Source organism: Mustela erminea, chromosome 1, assembly GCF_009829155.1.
Source record: "Mustela erminea isolate mMusErm1 chromosome 1, mMusErm1.Pri, whole genome shotgun sequence".
Taxonomy (NCBI): domain Eukaryota; kingdom Metazoa; phylum Chordata; class Mammalia; order Carnivora; family Mustelidae; genus Mustela; species Mustela erminea.
The window spans coordinates 127,360,327-127,381,382 of NC_045614.1; the positions used below are offsets into that span (position 1 = coordinate 127,360,327).

Below are 21,056 nucleotides of genomic sequence, written 5' to 3' on the forward strand. Positions count from 1 at the left end.
TTCTTGTGATCTCTGCCTGTCAAATAAAATCTTAAAAAAAAAATTTATAAAAAAATTTAGACATAGACTTCCTAACTTAGAGATTATGATCCATTCCCACTTTCAAAAAAGGAAGTTGTAGACTGCTATGTACAATATAACTCTATTTTGGTAAAAACAAATATTGAAACTTTCATAGAATATATAGAAATACATATATTTCTTTGTTTTGTGTGAGCAAAGAATACCACAAGAAAAACAAACTGGGCTGCATATTGATTGCCTCTGAAAAGTGAAACACCTTTGTGTTGTATTGTTTGATTGGCAAAACAAACATATGTTACTTTTGTAATTTGAAAAGCTTCAAAGAAAATGTTTAAAAATGAAAACCACAAAGGAAATATCAAAGTGAAGTGGAGTGATAAATAAAATTATCAGATTTTCTGGAAGAGAAAAAATAAAAAAAAAAAATATATATATATATATATCTCCAGCCTCTTTGCTGAGATAGGTGGAGAACCACTAGCACTATGGGAAAAGCATTTGCTAAGAATCAAAAAGTTCTGTTTTCTAGCCACAGGCCCAGCACTTACTAGCATTGGGACCTCAGGCAAGTTCTCTAATGTCTGCTTCTCCTTTCTCAGTTTTATTATGGTGATAATTTTACTTGTCATGCCCTTTCATGGTTTTGTAACCTCAGTGGCTTAATTAATTTAAGTGGAAAGTATATCCTTTGGAAAGGATAATGGGTATCCCTCCTATGCTCTGTGTCCTGTCTGATATAGTTTGCTTGGTACTTAGGCAAACCTGGCAATCTCTCGGGGAGCCTCTGGGAATGGTAGCCAGCAGCCACTTTATCAGAAGTGGTTGTAGCTCCTAGGAGAGGTCCTGCTACCTCAGGCAAGGGGCAAGGTCCTAGTCCATGAGGAGGGCGGAAGGGGAGAGAAAGAAATTGCTAGTGTTCTTTTTCATTGATGCATTTGATATTGATATGTTTGTATTGCCTTTCTCCTAGCTTTGGGCTGGAACTGGGGGCAACTCCTGGGAAACAGCTTAGCAAGACACTTCTTTGTTCAAAGATCAACATCTTAGTCCTTTTATAAAGACAACAAAAATCAGTCTGAATTTGCAAAGTAGCTAACCCTCGTTTGGTACATGTTCCCAAACCATGATGTCCTATGTGATGGCTCTGGAGACAGAACACAAAACTTTCCGAAATCTTGCCATAATGTCACCACTCTGAAACTTGTCGTGACTGCCTTTTTCTGTTTTCAATCCAATATAGCCTAAAGTCCAATAGTCTTTGGAAAGCATTCCATAATTAGGCCTTATCAAGTCTTAGTCACTAATGCTTCTTAATTTTATGGCTTCTAGGGAGTCCTAATGAGAATATTGAGCAACAGTTCATGAGCAGAAATGGCAGTGGGTATTGTTAGATGAGAGCGTGAAAGCGTCCCTTTGGAGCTACAGCCCACGGGGCCAAGTGCGGGCTGGGGGTGCTCCTTCACAGGCCTTAATGCCCTGATGACTGAAGGTCAGGCCACTGAATTCTCCATATCCACCAAAGAGCTTTGGCTGCTGTATTTTGTATCTATTGCTGCATAATAAGTTACTCCCAAACTTTGTGGCTCAAAACAATACTAAAGAGTCATGATTTTCAGTTCCTATGGTTCCTAAGTATCCTCAGTTCCTAAGGACATCAGAAGCCGCTTAGCTAGCTGGGTGGTTCTGGCCCAGGGTCTCATCAGGTTTCAGTGAAGATGGTAGCTGCGGTCATCTGAAGATCTGACCAGCTTTGGAGATACATTTCCGATGGCCACTCTCTCGCATTTGTGGCCCCAGCCAACAGAACAGATTTTTACGCTGCAGACGGCACTCCTTCGACTCTGATGCCCCCTGCATTTCACACCAGCATCTCACTCTGCGTATCTTCTTTCCTTTCCCTCCAATGCTTCATGTCTCATTTCCCCCACATTTTGAAGAATTGTTTTGTTCAGTAGCTTACCTCAACTTACGACTGAACTGTAATTCACACATTTCTGTTCAAGGTTTACTGTAAAAACATGTGTGACTTCCAGTAGAATCATGAAGACTCCTCTTTCTCTTCATGTGCTTTCTTTCACCTATCTCCAAGACACTCTTCTCTTAGGAAATACTTCTCCTCACTAGCATTGGGAAGCTTAATTTAATGTTAGGGACCATGAGTGTTTATTCGTATTGCTTCTTTTGGTTATTCTCTGGTGCTCTCTGTTTCCATTTCTGTTTCTCTGAAACAACCTCTACCTGAGAGGCAAAAAATAAATTAGGAGAAAAAACGTTTGTCTTCGAATGTGAGGATGTCTGAGAAGAATAAACTATAGAAGGCATTTATATAGAGGATAACTATTTTATAGTTAGGACTTTTAATGATAGCTAATGTTTATGAGGTGTTTACATGCTATGTGCTGACCTAAGTGCTATGTGTGGATTATTTTATTTCATCATCTCAATAGCCCTATGAGATACTATCATTATCTTCATTTACAGATGAGGAAGCTGAGCCACATGTCACTTGCCTAGCATATAGTGAAGCTGTGATTTAAATCCAGGCTGTCCTACTCTAGTCTGCAGTTTTAATCACTACACTGTCTTTCCTCCTTATGAGTCTCTGCTATGCACCAGGCTTTATGCTAAGTAATTTTTTAAGATTTTATTTATTTATTTGAGAGAGAGAGCAAGAGCGTGAGCCAGGGGAAGGTGTGTGGGAGAGGAGAGGAAGAGGGAGAGGGAGAGGGAGAGAGAAACCTAAGCCAACTCTGCACTAAGCCTGGAGCCCAGCGTGGGGCTCAGTCTCACGACCCTGAGATCAGACCTGAGCAAAAAGAAAGCAAGAGTCAGATGCCCAAGTGACTATGCCACCCAGGTGCCCCAATATACTAAGTTCTTTATATACATTATCTCCAGTTTAATCCTGATAACCTATGATATAGGGGCCATTATTATCATTTTTTTTTAATTTATTAAACGTAGTGATCCAAAGGGGCACATGCACCCGAATGTTTATAGCAGCAATGTCCACAATAGCCAAACTATGGAAAGAACCTAGATGTCCATCAACAGATGAATGGATCAAGAAGATGTGGTATATATACACAATGGAATACTATGCAGCCATCAAAAGAAATGAAATCTTGCCATTTGCGACAACATGGATGGAACTAGAGCGTATCATGCTTAGCGAAATAAGTCAAGCAGAGAAAGACAACTATCATATGATCTCATTATTATCATTTTAAAGACTGCATCAAGAAATTTAAGCAACTATCTCAGTATCATATACCTAGATGAAGAGTCCATCGCAACCTCCCACATCAGAGTGCTACAGCTTAGTTGGAAACCGTAGATGAGACTGAGGGCTCACGAGCCTGAGTGAGCTCATGTTCGCAGGGAGGGAGAGACCTGGGAAGAAGATTTTCTTGTTTCATTCTGGCAGCTTACCGCATTCAGTCCATCACCTTCCCTACTAAAGGATACAAGAGGCAGGTTATTTGCAAAAACAGACTGTTGACAACACATCCTGGGTATGAGTGATTTGAGAGTTGGGTCATGTGAATCCTGCAGAATCCACCACATCACCTGGACAACATTAAGCAAAATTTGGTGGGACAGGGAAGAATTTGGATAGAAATGTTGCATTCATTTATTTGTCTTGATTACTTATTTTGTCACTGCTATGAAATATTTTTTAAAACCTAAACCATATTCAATCAGTTTACATTTTATTGAGGGCTTACATTCTGCAGTAAGCAAGTAATTGGAAATCAGGTGTAATCCAAATTTCCCTTGCTTGGCCCTTAAACCACCAGTGTTGATGTGAGTCACCTTGGCTTTGGTTGAATGTCAGAGAAAGTGAAGTATAGTATTTGCACTCAGATGCTGCATGGTGTGAGAGGTGCATATCTCTAAATGTGAGAGTTACACACTCAACACAACAAGATATTCATCACAAAAGGCATTTGATGCCTGATTCCTATTGGGAGAACAGATGATTCATGTCTCTACCTCATTCTCTTTTCTGGATAAAAGATCATTCAGTCTTTCTCTCTCTCTCTCTCTTTCTCTGTCTCAAAACCCCTTCTTCTCTCTCTTCCTCTTCCCTTTCTTTCTCTTCACAGTAGTTGAACATCAGTAACTTGAATATGTATATGTTACAACATCACGATAATTTCCAAGATTAAAATTAAGCAAAATATATTTTGTAAAGACTTCAAATGACTTCCCTGAAATAGTTCAGAATTGATTACCAAGGAGATATGCATAGGAAATGATACACATTTATTATGATACTTTCTGCAGAAACAACAAAACCCACAAAATTAATACAAACACATTACATAGCTAGAGTATTTAGTAAATCATTTCAATTTGGTTCATCTACCCATTTTTTTGAGGACATACAAACTTTGTTAGCTTCTTGTAAGAGTGGAAGTGGGGAGGAAAAATATAAACGTGTATAAGATGCAGTGTGGTATTACACAAAAGCATGAGTTTAAAATTTAAAATCTGTAGTCATTTCAATCTTACCTTCCTAGGCTCATTTCAGTTTTCTCCATCTTATTACTGGGTTCCATGTTTTATTTGTAAATTTGTAGTCCATATCATATGGGGATAGAAATTATGTGTGAATCAGTGTGCATACTTTTCTTTCCTCTTTAAGTATTTCCATTCACATCCCTTCTGGCATTCTCCATTCTAGTTGTAGGGCACTGCATTAGCAAGCCTGGATTTGTTTTCCAGCCAAGAACTACATATCAAAACACAAATACCTTTGAGAATCTGCATCTTGGAAGTTGACTAGTACTTAATTCTGGAGTTTATAGACAGGCTATATTAGGATTTTATTTGATGCTGAAGATTGACTCAACAAAATTTACAGAAGATATTTTTAAAACCATGGCTGAAATCAATGTCTGTATATTCATACTGATACTGGGATTTTATTGGTACTTTAACCAACTGTTGGAATATATTTTGACATTTTACCCTTGATATGTTTCAAAAGAGATGTGACACCCATTCAATGAATTGTAAGCCCAACACACTTTCCTGGCTCTTTTAATTTTTTTTATTGTTAAAGTGTCTGGCTGTGGCCATTGATGTAATAAAATGGAATTTTAGAATTTCCAACATAGAGAAAAGACAAATCTTTCACTAAATCATTGATAAGAAATTAGCCTATTGTTTCTTAATAATTCTGTAACAAACACGTCATAAAATCAGCACATACTGTCAGAGCTTTGGAGTGGAGTGTTAATTCTGAGGCCAGAACTCCCTGTTCAGTGTATGCCTCTCTAGTTAGAAAGCAAGCATTTCCAATAGATGACAAACTAATCATAGTCATTAGCGTTCTTTACAAAGAAGATTGTGTGGTCGCTCCTGTGAAATGTTCTGTTCCTCAGGATGATGAGTTAATTCATCTGGAACAACGTTAGTTCATCAAGGTTTGTGGTTTATCTAAAGATCAAATTCCTGTAATTTTGTATGCCATCTGATTTAAAGTCCACTTAGTTTAGTGGCTAAGCAGCCATCTGCAGGCACAACACATGAATCCAATATCAAAAACTAGAAAAAAGGCAAATTCTTAAACATTTAATTCAGGGATTCTTAGACTGAGATTGACTTGCTGCTTTTTTTGTTTCCCCCTCCTGGGGAAGTACAGATCTAGATAATGCCAAATCTTATTAAGGAAAGCCTAAATAATGTAAAACATTGTGTGTAAATATGCCCATGGTAAAATCTATGCTTGAGGAGAGATTGTAATGGAAGAGGGTAGGAAAGAGTGGGTTGATTTCGAAATGAGATTACACACATTCCTTTGGAAGGCTCTCAGTACCATACTCTCAAATACAATTAGAGCAGTTCACAGGGCGAGGATCAATTGGCTAGAGTTTACTGATAACCTACTTCTCTTGTGAGCTTGATAGACTTTTCAGATGCTTTCAATTTGAATGAAAAGTTGAGCCTTAGTTTTTGTGTCTATTCCTCTATTAAAATTTTGAAGTAACATTTTTGATCAAGAGTTAAAAAAAGTCAACAGATAGAAAAAATATTTAGAAGAATACATTTATACTTTTCTGAAACGGATGCAAAGTAACATAAAATTATTTCCCTTACATGTCCCAGTGGAAAGGGCAAGGGGCTTTCCATTCATGTTTAAATATTTTTGTTGATGCCCCATTAAACAAGTCAAAAGGTTTCTTTACGAAGCTTTTAGAGTCTTAGAGCATTTACCATGTTGATGTTCATTGTGAAGCCCCAATGGGAGTTATCACCTTATTTAACCATAGAACACATTTCCAGGGAATACCTGTTAACCAGTCACTGAATAGAAAATGCTGGTGTGTCGGGTGTTTCTTGCCATTAAACAGCCTATAGGTAGGTTGGCAAATAACAAAAATATTCCCAATGACCCTAAATATGAGGACTGACCAGTGATTGATTTTAATAATGAGTACTGTAAGAATTTTAGGGAAGGGTGTCTAGAGCGCTGTGTATGAGCTTTACAAATAGAATTATTATTGCTATTGTTTCATCTCCTGAATGCTGTGACTATCAAAGAAACATGAAGAGCCCACATGAACACAGTTAAAGGACCAAATGCTTCTGCTTACATCCTTAGCTTTAACCAGAGCTGAAGATTTGTTTAGAGGGAAGAATTAGGAAATGGACCTAGAAAGATAAATTTGACACCAAATTAGAGAGGAGATTGTACTTGGGATTAGGGGCTTTATTCTCTAGCAGAATAGGGTCCATCGGAATCTTTATTAGCATGTTTTTTCTTTGTTTTCTACCTATTTTGTTTTTAAAGGTAGGACATTTTTAGAACTTCATTATTGCAGGAAGGCGTATTTTTGGTATAAAGATGTCACAAAATTCAGGCCTACAATGACCAGGGCCTCCAGCAGGCCAGTGCCAGTGGGAAGGTGAAGGGCCCATGGAAACAACTGAACAGACTGACCAAGCCAATGACTGTTTACTGGGGTTAAGGGAAAGGAAAGAATCCAAGATGTTGCCCAGGTTGGCACTCAGGTAAAGGGCAGATAGTACAGAAAGAGACATTTGAGTGATGGGGAGCAATGAAGTAGGTGAAATAGCAGTGGTAGGAATTTCTATCTTAAAATTCCCTGAAAAAGACTTATCAGTTCATCAAATGATTCCCATGGGGAACAATGTTAAGTAGTCCAGTTGTCTTGGATAGTAAATGTAGCAATTCCTCATACATCTAGCTATGCTTAATTCACACTTGCAAGGAAAGTGCAGAGGTGGTTTCAGCCCATTATGAAAAGAAGCTGCTGAAGATGTCAGTATGAATAAAACTTTATTCCATCTTGATGAATCTTACAATGACCCTTCAGGAGGGTTTTGGATTATTTTAATAATGAACACTGAGGACCATTATACTGTAAGGTAAGATAGAACTGGATATAAACAAGGAGGGAAGCACAGATGATTTGGGGTGAATGATGAAAAGGTCAAACTTGGTTGGTGGGAATCACAGGGCATAAAATGGAGAGGTCTTTGGGCAGATAAGATATTATCCAAGACAATCAAAGCAAAATGACTTGTAGGCTGAGGAAGGTAATGATTATAATAACAATTATTTCAGTAATAATAATAATAACTATTTTTATTGACCATATGCTGGGCACCATGCATGATTCTAAGTGATTTTCATTTATGGCTTTATATAATTTTCAAAAATGGGATGAGTTTATACTGCATTAGACAACTGAAACCCATGGAAGAATTTTAAACAGGGAAGTGATTAATAGCTGATACTTGGGAAGATGAAGAGTGTTGAGCATAAACTGGTGGGAAGATAAGCTGTGGTCAGACGATCTTTTAGGAGGTCATTGCAGTAATTCAGACAAGAGCTAACAGGCATTCAAGCTGGGCTTCCAAGCTAGGTGGGAATGAAAATCAAGAAAGGTCCTGGTATATTTTTTCAGCAAACATCTACTGAATACCTACTGTATGCCTAGTGTTGAGTTAGGCTCTGGGCAATAAATGCAAATAAGATAGACCCAATTTTTGCTATTCTGGCACTCAGAACCCACCAGAGGACACAGGAGAGAATAAATTTCCTGGCCTTGGTAATAAACGTTGACCTCAAACTAATCTAGATGTGTGTGTGTTTAGGTGTGTGTACATGTGTACGTGGCTGCCTAACCCGGTCTTTAGGGATCTTGAATCTCAATGGCATTTTCCCTCTGCCTCAGAGCTCTCTCACTGATTGGCAGAGAATACAGTGGGGAAGCCAGGGTGGGCGGGGGGTGGAGGGGGTAAGGGGGTGGGGGTGGAGAACAAACTCAGCTGCAAGCCAGACAGAGACAGACATCTTTGGGGGTACCACAGCTTGAGAGAGGAAAAACATTTTTCTTCAAATTCTTCTGTTCCGTAGGTCAGGGTAAGGATTAGGGCAACTGGCATTGAAATGGAAGAAAGAGGATAGAAAAATACTTATATTTTGCCATTCCTCAAAATACAGACTAGACTGTCTTCCTCACTGCATGTGTATGTAAGTCTAGTCCAACCCAGTATCCCAATACCAGTAGTGCAAAATGTACAGTATTTTGACTTGTTCCCATGAACTCAGAGTAGTCCACACTCACATTACCCAGTTTATTTTCCCAACATTCCTGTTGGGCCGATATTATGAAACTTTCATGGAAACCAACTCAAAGGTTCAGTGACTTACCTACAGACATATAGCTATGAGTGGAGAAAGGAGTAGACAAATGTCTCCCAACTCACTTTCCCCACATAATTGTGAGTCTTAAAAGCACATTGGAATGGTGTTCTTATAGCCTCGGGGAAGAAGCTGACCCTAAAGTTATTGAATAATGTCTTGAAAGATTGAATTAATTAAAATTAATAAAATAATTAAAAGAAGTAAATTCTTAAAAGAGGTTAAGGCTAAGAGCATTTCATTCTTTGAGCTAAAGTTAGGAAGAATGAGGGATTTGGCTTTTTGAGACTAATTATAATCATGATCCAAGTTATTGTCTATAAAAAGAAAATATAATAGTAATTTTTTGCTCAATGATCTACAATGCTTATTTTCCAAACAACCAGATTGATGTGTTATATGTTCCTTGGTGAATATCTGTTTTTCAGTTTTTGTGAATGTTTATTTGTTCATCATTTTTAAGGCACATTTCAATGTATACACATCAGATCATTAACCATTTCTTTTTTGGGTGGATAAAGAAGAGAAAAATGGTGTTTTGTTTCTCTCTCTCTACCAAAATTTTACTATATTTTATTCAAGTTTTTATAACAGTGTTTTCATTTAAACTTGGTATAAATTTTTTGTTGTTGTGTTTTACACACAACATAACCACTCAGCGTAATAGCTTAGGCCTGAAATACATCAAAATAGCCCAACAAAAAATATTTTAAATATGGCAGTCTTAATTGGAGTTTAGGAAATAAATCTCTGACTATAGTAATTTATTCACTAGAGCTGTTGTCTCAGCAAAGTATTTCATCTTAGTTTCCAAAGAGCTACTAGTCATTACTAAATATATTTAAAGTCAAAGCAAAAAAAAAAAAAAAAGAAAGAAAGAAAGAAAAGAAAAGAAAGAAAAAGAAATTCGCTTTCCTTCTGGCCAAATATACTATAAAACACTCAACTGGTAAGCAAGTCATCTGCAATTTTTTTTCTTTTAAAGATCAGATAGGTGATAATGCCCTTGTAGTTAATTAATAAAATAAGAAGTATTCACTGGGGAAACTTTTATATCACAGTATCTGTTATGAAGGATCCCATGCTGTAGGGACAATAACGGGGTGCTAATTCTGAACGCACACAGTGCCGTCCTACAAAGACATCAAGATTTGTAGGAAATCAACCCTCCAGCAGTCCTGGCAAGCCAGACTGACCCCAGCAAATGAAAATAATCAAAAGTAATTAGAAGCGTGCTGGACTACTCCTCGGAGAGCCAAGCGGGAGAGTAAACATGCCTGAATCCTCGAGCCACTGCAAAGGCCCATGTCTGAGCTGTTAGGTGCCCTGACCTTGTCCACATAAAGATGTGATTTATGAAGTGCAGGGCACAGCAGCAGGGCTTCTGTCTTCTCCTGGAGAACCAAATTACTGAGGTGGAGATTAACATGCTTTCAGTAGGGCCCATTTCCAGACCAAGGGAAATTTTTTATTTACATTTTTTTTTTACCTTTAATTTCCTTTTTTCTTTTCTTTCTTTTTTTTTTTTCCCAACAGTTTCTTCCCCCACACCCATAGATTTAAAAAAAAAAAAAAAAAAAAAAGAAGTCCATCAAATGCGACCAGAAATATCTTTCCTGAGCAAGGATGGTATTTGTTGGTGATTGCAGACATTCAGAATTTTTTGTTTGTAAATTTATTGTGCTAGACTGTTTTGTTGGGGTCTACCTACCCAGGACCACAGAATTCACCTTCAAATTTAGGAGGCCCATCTTGTGAGATACTTTCCTGATTAAAACATATAAACTAAAATTAAAATATTACTTTGATTCCATGGCTTTCTGATCTGGTTTCTCTTGCTAGATGTTATGCTTCATTACAAAGCTTACTCTTTAGGTAAAAGGATTTGGGAGAAGAACTTGTAGGTGGTCAAGAATTTGGAGGGAAAGATAGTAGAGACAAATTGGAGTTTCTGTATTGGGAAAAATATTTATATGAGAATCAGTGGGGAGTCTCTTGAATCCTAAAGACGTGTATTTTTCTTATCTTTGTCTCAGTTAAGTCAAATTTTACAAAATCCTATTCCCATGTGGAAAAGGAAGCATCGATTTTCTTTTTAAACACACATCAATATCTATACATGAAGCTAATTTAATTAGCAGGCAGTTATTGTTCGGCCAAATGTCAATTTCTCAGATTATTTCATGCTTCTTGATGTGAACTGTATGAAACAAGATTTAACAGGATCTCCATGAATGAAACTGCACTTTGGAAATGTAAAAATGCACTTGTACGTTCTTGAAAAGCTACAAAAAAAAAAAAAAAAAACAGTGTTAAAACAAAAATGTCAAGCTTGAACTTCAGTGTATATTTAGCCACCTCAAGAAACCCAAAGCTGTGGAATTAAGGGAACTCTACTTAGGCTGAGGTTATAAAGTGCCTTCCTCTATAAACTAAAAACATAATGTCAGGGTGAATGGGAACATACTTTATTAACTTTATGGTATTGAAAACTGCCAGCAAGTTGTCTTGTTTTTAAATATTGTCCTCTGCAGAGTGTTACAGGGCTGTTTGTCCACAGGAAGCCTATTAAAAGTGGACAGTGCAGTTATTTCATCTGGCTTTGGCTGGACTGCTTTTCTTTCCTTTAATGATGTGCTGGAATGTACCATGCCCATAGGGTCTCCATTAGCAGAACTTTTACTTCTGGGACAACCATGAAGTTTAAGGCTTAAAAGAGGCATCAGCTTACAGTCTTGTGGGAATCACTTGAATACTGGAGCACTAACTTCTTACTGCTTTAACTAATATATTGACTTATTTTAAATAAACAGTTACACAATGAAGGCGAGTCAGTGGCCTTATTGGAAATCTTTGAGCGTTTTAAAGATTCTGCAATCCACGCAGATGGGGGAGGAAGGAAGGGGCCTGAGGAGGGTTTATGCCCTTTTCAAACCAGGAAGAAAACACATTAACCTCTCCCACCTCAGCCTTGCCATCAGCCAAAGGGGGATCTTTACAGCTCCCAGAAAAATCTATCAACTCACACATGAACCTCATATTTTCCAGTACCCTTTTCCTGGTAAACAACAATTAACAGAATGAGACAGAAAAAACCAATATTTTAATTCCTTCTGGGAAAAAAAATGTTTTAAAAGTATGATTCTCTTTTTAAACTTTGCTGATGAATCACTCTATTTTCTGCTTTCCCCAGAGCTATACATTTGTTCTATCTAGTACATTCTTCCACTCCATTCCCTTAATATTTAGATCATTTGTCTTGATACATGTTTGCAAATTAAAGTTGGTTTGAGATTATAGTAAAACCATTATTTTTAATAGCCCATTTCAAGGGCAGCGCTAAACACTGCAGAACACGCATGTTACTGATTACTGCTGAGCAGACAGCGGCTTTTGCAGATTAATTTGTAACCAGGAACTACTGTAAACAGATTTCACCAGAAATCCCAAGGAATAAAGGGAATTGGTGGTGGTATTTGGCTCCTTGTATTTATTTATTGTTTTAGAAACCTCCTGATGGAAAGCAAGTTAACCCGGGAGAAAAAACCAGCCCCTTGCAGCAGTCTTCTCCAGCCCTCTGTCTCCTCTTCTGTTTCACTTTTGGTGGGAGGAGGTGGGTCAGGGTCTTCTCCTAAGGGGTTCTTTTAACAGCAAGAGGCTCCTTCCATGAGAAATGAGGCCCATCTCACGACCCAGGGATTTCAGGACCCTACTTTTAAACTTCCAGCTGTGTCGTCCGGAAAAAGTGAGGGGACTCTGTCTTTACACGAAGTTATTATATAATCAAACAAGAGAGGGGGCGCGGAGAGGAAGGGCTAGGGAGAGAGATTAATATTTAGTGTTTGCCCGGGTCCTTCTAATGATTTCCTTTAGCCTTTCTCACAAGTTATTCAGTAGAGAGCAAGACTGATGACGATATTAATAAAATAATAATGACGAGGCTAAATAATCCCCCATCTCTCTAGATAAATCTTTCAAGGTTTCAGAGAGAGGGCGTTTACTCTTTTGGCCCTGTTTGGAGAAGAGAATGTCTTACGTAGAGCGAGCCGTTGCTCAGGCCGGTGTCTGCGTTGTCTGGACTGCGGGGTGCTCTCGGCCAGGAGCCCGGGAAACGCCGGCGGGCCCACGCGCTAGGCGCAGGGCAAAGCCGGAGGCTCGCGCCGTGCGGGCGGTAGCCGGTTCACCTGGGCGGTTGGAGCCGAAGCCGCAGTCTCGGCGCCTTAATTCGGGGCGCAACGCCATCTACCGGCCTCCTGCCGCATCTGCAAGTACCCAGACCTTGAAAGTCGCCCCGCCTCCCCCACCCAAACCCAATATAAGGGAAAAAAATTCGGAGGCCCTTTCCACGAAATCCTAATTTAGCTAGGACCTTCCACTGATTCTATCCGACCTTTTGTTTATCCACCGACGTTTCCTCCTTTTCAGAGCCGCTTTGTAAAGGGCAAGGAGGCGGGGGCCGCGGGGCCGGGGTGGGGGATTGGGGCGCTGAGCTCTCAGACCCCCTGATCAGGCCGCACTGTCTGAAGCAATCGGTTCCCCAGATTACTTGTATTTAATACACAATGCATCATAAAACAAATCCCTCATCCTGACAGGAAGAAAATAGAACTGCTCATAGCTTGAGCCGGTCCAATTTATGGCTAAATTAAAAAAAAAAAAAAAAAAAAGGGGCTCCGACAATGGGCAAGTTGAGGAAGGGCAGGAAATCAATGGCAGCAAACCGGGGGCTCTTAAAGGTTCTCAAGCGCCGAACTCTATGGGAATATCTGACCGGGTTTTAGGTTATTTACAAAGGATTTTTCCTGTCCTACCTACCACTGCTGTGCGATTTTCCCTCAAACAATGGCCATTATCTGAAATAACAGTTCAATGTCACAGATAACAGGCCACCGAAACGAATTAGTCACCACCTCTTGTCATTTTCTCTCTCCCACATCCCTCCCTTTTGTTACTATTTTTGTTTTTAAATCAGCATTTTGGGGAGATATACATCTACTAGATTTACACGTCTGTTTGCACTTGGAGAAAACAAAAAGGGGACTTGGCGGTGTCCCCGTTTGCTGATAAAGTTTAACATAAGCGCGCTTTCCATAGCCTTTCCCTCCACCCCTCCCCCTCGAGGGTCCCTGGACTTGCTTACTTTGCTTCACTTTCCATTGTTGAGCTGAGAAGTTGGATTTGTTCATTTGTTTTTATGAATGGAGTTTTGTGATAAAAAGCATTTATTTCCATTTAACCGGTGGGTTTTACTAAGTTTTCCAAGGTTGGCTAAAGGTAAATTCGTAGGTTCTTATTTGTCACGCATTCCCTATATTCTTTCTCCCAGTTCTGTTTCTGAAATGTTTTGATAAAAATTGACCATGTATATTAAAAAGTTATTAATCACGGTACAGTACTAATCCCCCAAAGCAGCATTTATAATGTTAAAAGTTTAAAAATAACCTGAGTTGTCAAACTGCTTAATTCCACTTTTAGACGTTCATGGTGTTTAATTAAGGTATCACAGAATATGGCAAAGCTCACCAGATAATTGTCAATCTCTCCAAGCCCTTAATATTCTATTTGGACAGGTTATATGCAAAAAAAAAAAAAAAAATTCAAAATTTTAAATTACTTCCTTTAAGAAAAATATGATTTGGAAAAGTAGCACGTTCTTCAGCTGACCTAACTGTAATAATAGAGGGAACAGAGTATGAATTTCAGTAGTAATCACTAGAAAAGATGCTTAGCAGAAAACTGGAAATGAGCATGTCAACTTCCACTGTTAGGCTGCTGTTTTCTGAGAATTTCTAACTAATTACTAGGTTTAGCATTAGCCAGTGTCTCTTTACCCTAAACTTCATTCTTGCTCCCTCCAGCGCCCCACCCTCAGCCTTGGTGCCTACACCCTCACACCCCCCAAAGCACTTCTCCACCCTCTCACTCTCATCCCCCATCCCCCATCTCCGACTTCTCCAACAGCACACACACACACACACACACACACACGCACTTAACACTTGTGCTTTCAGGACATCGAAACAGAGGATATTTCCCAAGGGAAAGAAATTCTGCCTGGCGAGATCTCCCCATTGGTTGTTTACTCGGAGAAATCTACATGTTTAAGGGGGATGGTGTATCCATAATCAGTCTGTCCCTATAGGACTTGGGTCTTGGCGACCTTTTTGTGACCTCTCCTGCCAGAGGAGGCTGCTGTCACTTTAAAAATTTACTGAAAGAGGAGCCCGTCTGGCTTCCGATCACTCTGGGCGGCGGGAGATAGCTCCCTTTCTCCCTCGCCCCGGGTTCTTTCTGGATGGCCGAGCAGATCCTCTTTAAAGAGACAGTTCATGAAATAGAAACCCGGCGGCTGCGCTTGGAGTTGCGAAAGGGGACGATCCCGTGAGGGTCCAGGACTGGGGAAGGCGCTGCGGAGGATCTAAAAGGGGGCTAGAGCTCCCCTCGCTTCCCCAGGCCCCCCACCTTTTCAAACTCTCCTCCTCCTGCCTGTTTCCCCCCCTTGGAACTGGGAGAGAGAAGTGGAAGAAGTTTTAGTGGGTTTCAGATAACTTTCATTACACATCGGGCTGATAAGAGCAAGAGAAAGTGAGAAAAGAGGGAGGTGATGTGAACCAGAAGGAATAGCTCCGAGCTCATTTAGGAAGGGGGAAAAAAAAAGCCAAAACACACCAAACCCGGGTCACCCAGACGAGAGGAGACTTCATTTCTGGTCTTAAAAATACACTGTTGGCGGACAATAAATCTGAAACGCGTGGTCCTGGCGAGCAGATCCTAGAGACGGACAAAGTTATTCGGAAATCGAGACGCGAGGCTTTCTTTTTTCTTTTTCTTTCTTTTCTTTTCTTTTTTTTTTTTTTTCCTTTTTTCCTTTTTTTAACATCCCGAAATGTGGTTCGGGATCGTTTGAAAGGATTTTCGTGCAGGAAAGCTGGGGGCTGCTGATAATTTTATTTTGTTTGTTTTAATTCTTCTGTGATTGCCTTTTATTGCTGAGTTGAGGCCATAGAAATCTTAAGGTAAGAGAATTCACTTAAAAAAAAAAAAAGTCTTGGCGATGTGCATAGTTTGTAACTTCGGACAGTTTCCTGCCTTGGCACCCCTTCTCCGGGGCGCCCCCCGCCCCGACCCCCCCCCCCAAGCCTTCTTTTCCTACTTGCCCGCAGTCTCGCGGAGCCCTGCTGCTTATCTACGTTGCTGGGACTGGCGATTTCCTTGTTCCTCCTGTGGAACGGTGCGGTCTGGACGCGTCTCCGGGGTGGGTCGTCCGGCCTTCGGTGGGTCTTTCTGCCGGCTGTCGGCCTTTTTTCCTCTCGCTCTTCTCCTACTTCCCCTCCCTCCGTGTGTCTGTCCGTCGGTATCAGGGACGCAGAAGGTGGGGTTGCCAAAATCTGAATTCCTGGCACCGGCCACGCGACTTTGGAGCCGCTTTCGGCCGAGTTCCACCTTGCCAAGTAACAGCTTTGCTGTCCAACATCGTGTGCTGCTTCGCGAGAAAGTCACATTCGGACCCTTTGGCTAGATTGTGGGTTTTTTTTTTTTTTTTTTTCCTTTCCCTTTGCTGTTGGTTTTTTGAAAGGGCCTTTCTCTACAGTCCACCTAAAGGGAATTTTTTTTTTTTTTAAACTATCTTTGGAACTTGACAGCTTTTAAAAACACAGGAGTGTGTTAGATGAAATGACGGAAGATGTGTTCTTACTGTATTTTATTCGAGATTTCCGAGACGATTAAGACATTTGGGAGACAAATGCAGTTCTGCTAGCAAATCAAAAGTGAATAATTCACCCAGGGGGGAAACGTTTCTGGAGAAAGTTCAGCTTTTGTCTGGGGCAAGAATATTGAGAGTAAGAAAGTTAATATGTTGGTGAAATATTTGAATAATCATGTAACATATATGTAAAAGACATTCTTTGGAAATGAACCTGTTTTTAAAAATTAATTTCACTGTTGACAGTGGCAGTGGCAATAATGTTAACACGGAATAAAATTACATCTAGAATTTTTATGTGCAGTATATGCAATACTTAACTCCCTGCCCCCGCAAAAGGGTATGCTCAAAAGCTAAGGGGATAGATGATGCTTGACTTTGAAATTAACAAGTTTTCCACCTCTGTCTGCAAATATGAAATGGAACTGGTGTTGCATTTCACTGACTTCACCTTATTTCCTTCATTAAATATTTCTCTAGTGTGTGAGTAGAATTGCCTTTTTTTCCTGCTAGCCAAGAAAACAAGTAACAAAAGATAAACCAGAAACTAAACAGACAAAAAACAAACGAAACAAAAATCCCAACTTTTTACTATTTTAAAACGTGTATTGCTGCTGTAATTTATGCTCCCTGTAGATATCTGCGGGGTGGGGGGGGGGCTGGTGGGGGTAGAAATCTCAAGTTGCTATTAGAGTCACTCAGCACTGAGAGTTGAAGAAAACAACTTGAAGTTTGTAATTTTAAAAATAAGAAATTGTTAATATCTGTCTGTCTCACTAGAAAGGGTATTTAATGTAGACTTTCTGTTAGTGTGAAGAGGTGTCTTGAAAAGATTTGATGTGTGTGTGTATGTGTGTGCGTGTGTGTGTGTGTGTGTGTGTGTGTAGCAATTATTATCCCTATCTTCTGCTTTGATTTTTCTTTTTTAAATTGTGGGACTACTTACTGCCTTTTAATTGCCTCATGGCCAAAGGCTTATTCATAATGCCTCTTGACTAAGAGCTCTCAGAGCACTGGGCTTCTTCTTGAAGTTTCTGGGTGAGTTAATGAGTTGAATCTGCAACTAGGTGATTACCTGAATTCTATGCAAGATTACTTTTGGTCTGTATATCCAAGAGTTTAGTTTTTACTTTCACATAGGTGTAGATACAACAGGGTTCTGTGGGAGTTATTTAATGCCTTGTTTTTTGTTCTGGACTGTCTTATTTAGTCTGTGATAGGAAACTTCCTCAAGTTTGCATTAACTGATTGACATTAACAATTAGCAGCCTTTCTAGTTACTTGCCATTAGGTCAACAACTCTGCAGTTTTTAATATTGATGTTTAAAACAATATTGCTGCTAGTGAATCAGAATAGTTTCCTGTAAGTATGCAAAACCTTAAGAATGGACATTTCTCCTTTCAATTTTTGTTTAAGGTATCCTAAGTAATGATTAATATTCAGGATAGGCCAAATATAAAATCTCATGAAAAATAACAATACACAACCATAGATAATGATGGTAATTTATTACAATATTATTATATATTTTTTATTTGATCAGAAGCCAGTCTTGTTATTTTGCTTACTAAACATAAAATTAAAACATGCATTGACATGTGTTAACTAAAACATTAGATTGCCATATTTTACATGAGTGTTTACCAATCATTTGTTTTCATTTATTTTTCTTAAGTTTGGTCAGAAACAAATATGAGACAAATCTTATTATCTTCTTCCATTAACAATGTGATTTAATTGTTTCATGGTAGTGAAATACAAAGTGAAAAGGAATTTAGTAATATTTAAAGTTTTTTAACTGAATTAATTTAAAGGGCAAAAATGTGAAAGTATATGCTTAATGGGAAGGTAATCTGAACCTAAAACACTGACTAGTTTAGAAATATTAGGTTAATATGTGCTGTTCAATATTATTTTTTGTAAAAATCACGTGGAGTAAAATTAAGTCAATAGCACTCATTCATGCATAACAAGGAAACAAGCATTTTAAAAAATCAATTGATCAGTTTTTGCAATAATGTACAATTGCTTTGTTCTTTTAAAAATATAGTACATTGCTGCTTCTAAGATAACTTATTGTTATTTCTCCTCTAATAATATGCATAGTGCCTGACTATTTTTTTGCAGGATTTGAAGGAGGACTATACACTTGAATAAAATATTTTCAAGCAATTAACCATTCTAAAGAATGAATTGATATGGAAATTGATTGTTCTCATCTTCTTCCTTCCAGATCTTAGATGAGTTTTGCAATGTGAAGTTCTGCATAGATGCTAGTCAACCAGATGTAGGAAGCTGGCTCAAGTACATCAGGTTTGCTGGCTGTTATGATCAGCACAACCTCGTTGCATGCCAGATAAATGATCAGGTATGTTGTAAAGATTTTCTTGTCTTTCTTTGAGAGTACTAAAGTATCAGTGAAGCCTGAAGAATAAAAATAACAGCGAGCTGCAGTAGACCCTTGTGGCCTGTTTGTTGATATGCTGAAAGGTAATGCACAAATATAAGTGAGATGCAGAATAAAGTTATTTGCAGTACTGTTTTCTTTCAGTGCTACTTTTTTGGGTAGTTTATTCACTTTGTAACTTCATAAATGCTCTAGTTTTCTGAGTGTGATAGAATGTTCTAAAAACAGGGGACTATTTATTGCTAGCTTTTCTTTACCTTTTTTTCTTTACCATCATAATAGGGAAACATTCATGGAAAGTATTGAGCTACTCAGTAACACTTTATGAATTTGTGCAGAAATTGGAAGTGATACACTTGAAATATTATATAGGTTTTTACTTGAAATAGTAGGTAGATATGCGTACGTGTATGTGTGTGTATATATATGAGCTACATGCAGTCTTATCTGACTGCATTTTATGTTGATTTGCCTGTTTATAAAGGAGAAACACTTTTAAGATTAATCAAAATACTCCCTTTTTTTAGGTATATGTGAAAAGTTTAAAAATATCACTGCTGGAAATTGCTTTACGGAGGCCCATGCAGTGAGGTTAACTTTAATAATAATAACTATGAAATAAGATCATGAAAATATCATGAAACATATTTTACACTCAATAAAGTTAGGTTATGAATCTTGTAACTTAGTATGACAATACCTGAAACAACAAGAGGTTTAGCTTGTTAATTTTTGTTTTATAAACACTGTTGGGTTAGAATTTAATTATGTTATCCATCATTTATTTCTTTTAACCCAATGGTTACCTAAATCAAATACATTTCAAAGACCATATTAAAATGGTTGTTTGGCAAATTTGCTGTGAATATCCCCACCAAGAAAAAGAAAAGTTTAAATTAGATGTTTCCAATTGAAAGCTGTTAAGTAATGTTAGCGTCATATGGCCTAAGACTCTATTTCAATCATCATTATGAGATTATTCTTTGGCATTTTACCAGCTACCAGATAATTTTTACTGACTAAACTGTGTAAGAGGTAGTAAATTGTAAAATTAGGTTTAAATAGGTATCATTTAAAAATCTTCAACATACATCAAAAATAATAAACCAATCAATTATTTTTTTTCCTTTACTGTAAGAAAACAGAGACATTGTTCACAAAGGAAAACATTATTAAATTAGTTATTGATTAGGAGCAGAAAATATCCCAGGTCCATCATAAGAGTTACTGTCACATCAACAACAAACACTTTTTGAGCATGCACTATTTGTAGATGTGGGACATACATGGGTATTGTAAATGAAGGAATTTTTCAGGTTACGTTTCCTGAAGTAAAGGAGCTGACAGACCTCAAAAGGCAGCTGTAAGAAGAAATAATGTAATTATATCATCATAATTATTTGCTGTCCATATTTACTGACAATAGAGGCCATCTCCTTGGACAGATAAAACTGTTGTAGGGTCAGTGAAAGGATGGGGGAAGAATGGGACTTGTGGCCAATACATTTTTCATTTAATAATTATGTGTCTCATATTTTTTAATACACTCTTTCATTGGGAATCTTGATTGCATAAAAAAAGCAAAACAATTTTGTTTTATTAACTATGAATTAGATTGCTTTTCAGGGCAGGCATTTATAATTTTAACATAGTTACTTTTGAGACACACATTGTAAAATATATTGCTTTTCAAAAGAAATGATACTGGTTTCATACCATAATGAATAGCATGTTTACTTATTTTAATTAAAGAATGAAAGAAAATAGTTAATCAGGAAATCATAAAAGGCCAATATTAGACACATACCTATTATTTCTGTAAGCACTCATTTTAAATTTATGTATTTGCTGGCAGAAATCTAAGATGGTAACAGAGTACATATCAAATAACATAATAGTGAAATTGACATTACATGGTCAAGTAAGTTCACCCATAAACAATGAGAAAGGAAAGTCAGAGGTAAAAGTCAGATTTGTGTGATAGGCAATATATGCATACAATCCTACTTAGCCCAGTTGACAAGACAAAAGAGAACAGATACCCCAATAATGTATGCATATTTTATAAACACATTCATCCGTAAGCTTGTATGCGTGGTTCTAAAAGTTAATTAAGACTACAATTTCAGACAGCTTTGAAATGTGAATGTTGGACTAGGTACAATGATAAAATAGCTGACTAAAGAGATTCTCTAGGTCTATTTTTTTGCTCTCTTTTCCATGAGGAACAAGAGCT

The 21,056-nt window shown here is 38.1% G+C and overlaps 1 protein-coding gene and 1 long non-coding RNA gene across 21 annotated transcripts in view; one reads left to right on the forward strand and one right to left on the reverse strand.

Moving 5' to 3' along the window:
- LOC116600038 overlaps positions 1–4,172 on the reverse strand; it is a 9,569-nt gene extending 5,397 nt beyond the window's left edge. For 2 of the 3 annotated variants that reach the window (XR_004289479.1, XR_004289482.1), the window contains exon 1: positions 3,299–4,172. This is a non-coding gene — a long non-coding RNA (uncharacterized LOC116600038). The remainder of the gene's footprint in view (positions 1–3,298) is intronic. The other variant, XR_004289478.1, reaches the window with a different exon arrangement.
- Positions 1–21,056, forward strand: part of MECOM (MDS1 and EVI1 complex locus) — a 543,708-nt gene that overhangs the window by 465,094 nt on the left and 57,558 nt on the right. For 11 of the 18 annotated variants that reach the window (XM_032359892.1, XM_032359866.1, XM_032359880.1 and 8 more), the window contains one exon: positions 18,647–18,781. In XM_032359892.1, the coding sequence (XP_032215783.1) occupies positions 18,647–18,781 (135 nt within the window). Of the gene's footprint in view, positions 1–8,526; positions 8,533–11,988; positions 12,972–15,232; positions 15,724–15,879; positions 15,982–16,418; positions 16,549–17,363; positions 17,451–18,088; positions 18,093–18,646; positions 18,782–21,056 lie in introns of those variants that run through there. The other 7 variants (XM_032359985.1, XM_032359948.1, XM_032359912.1 and 4 more) reach the window with 7 other exon arrangements.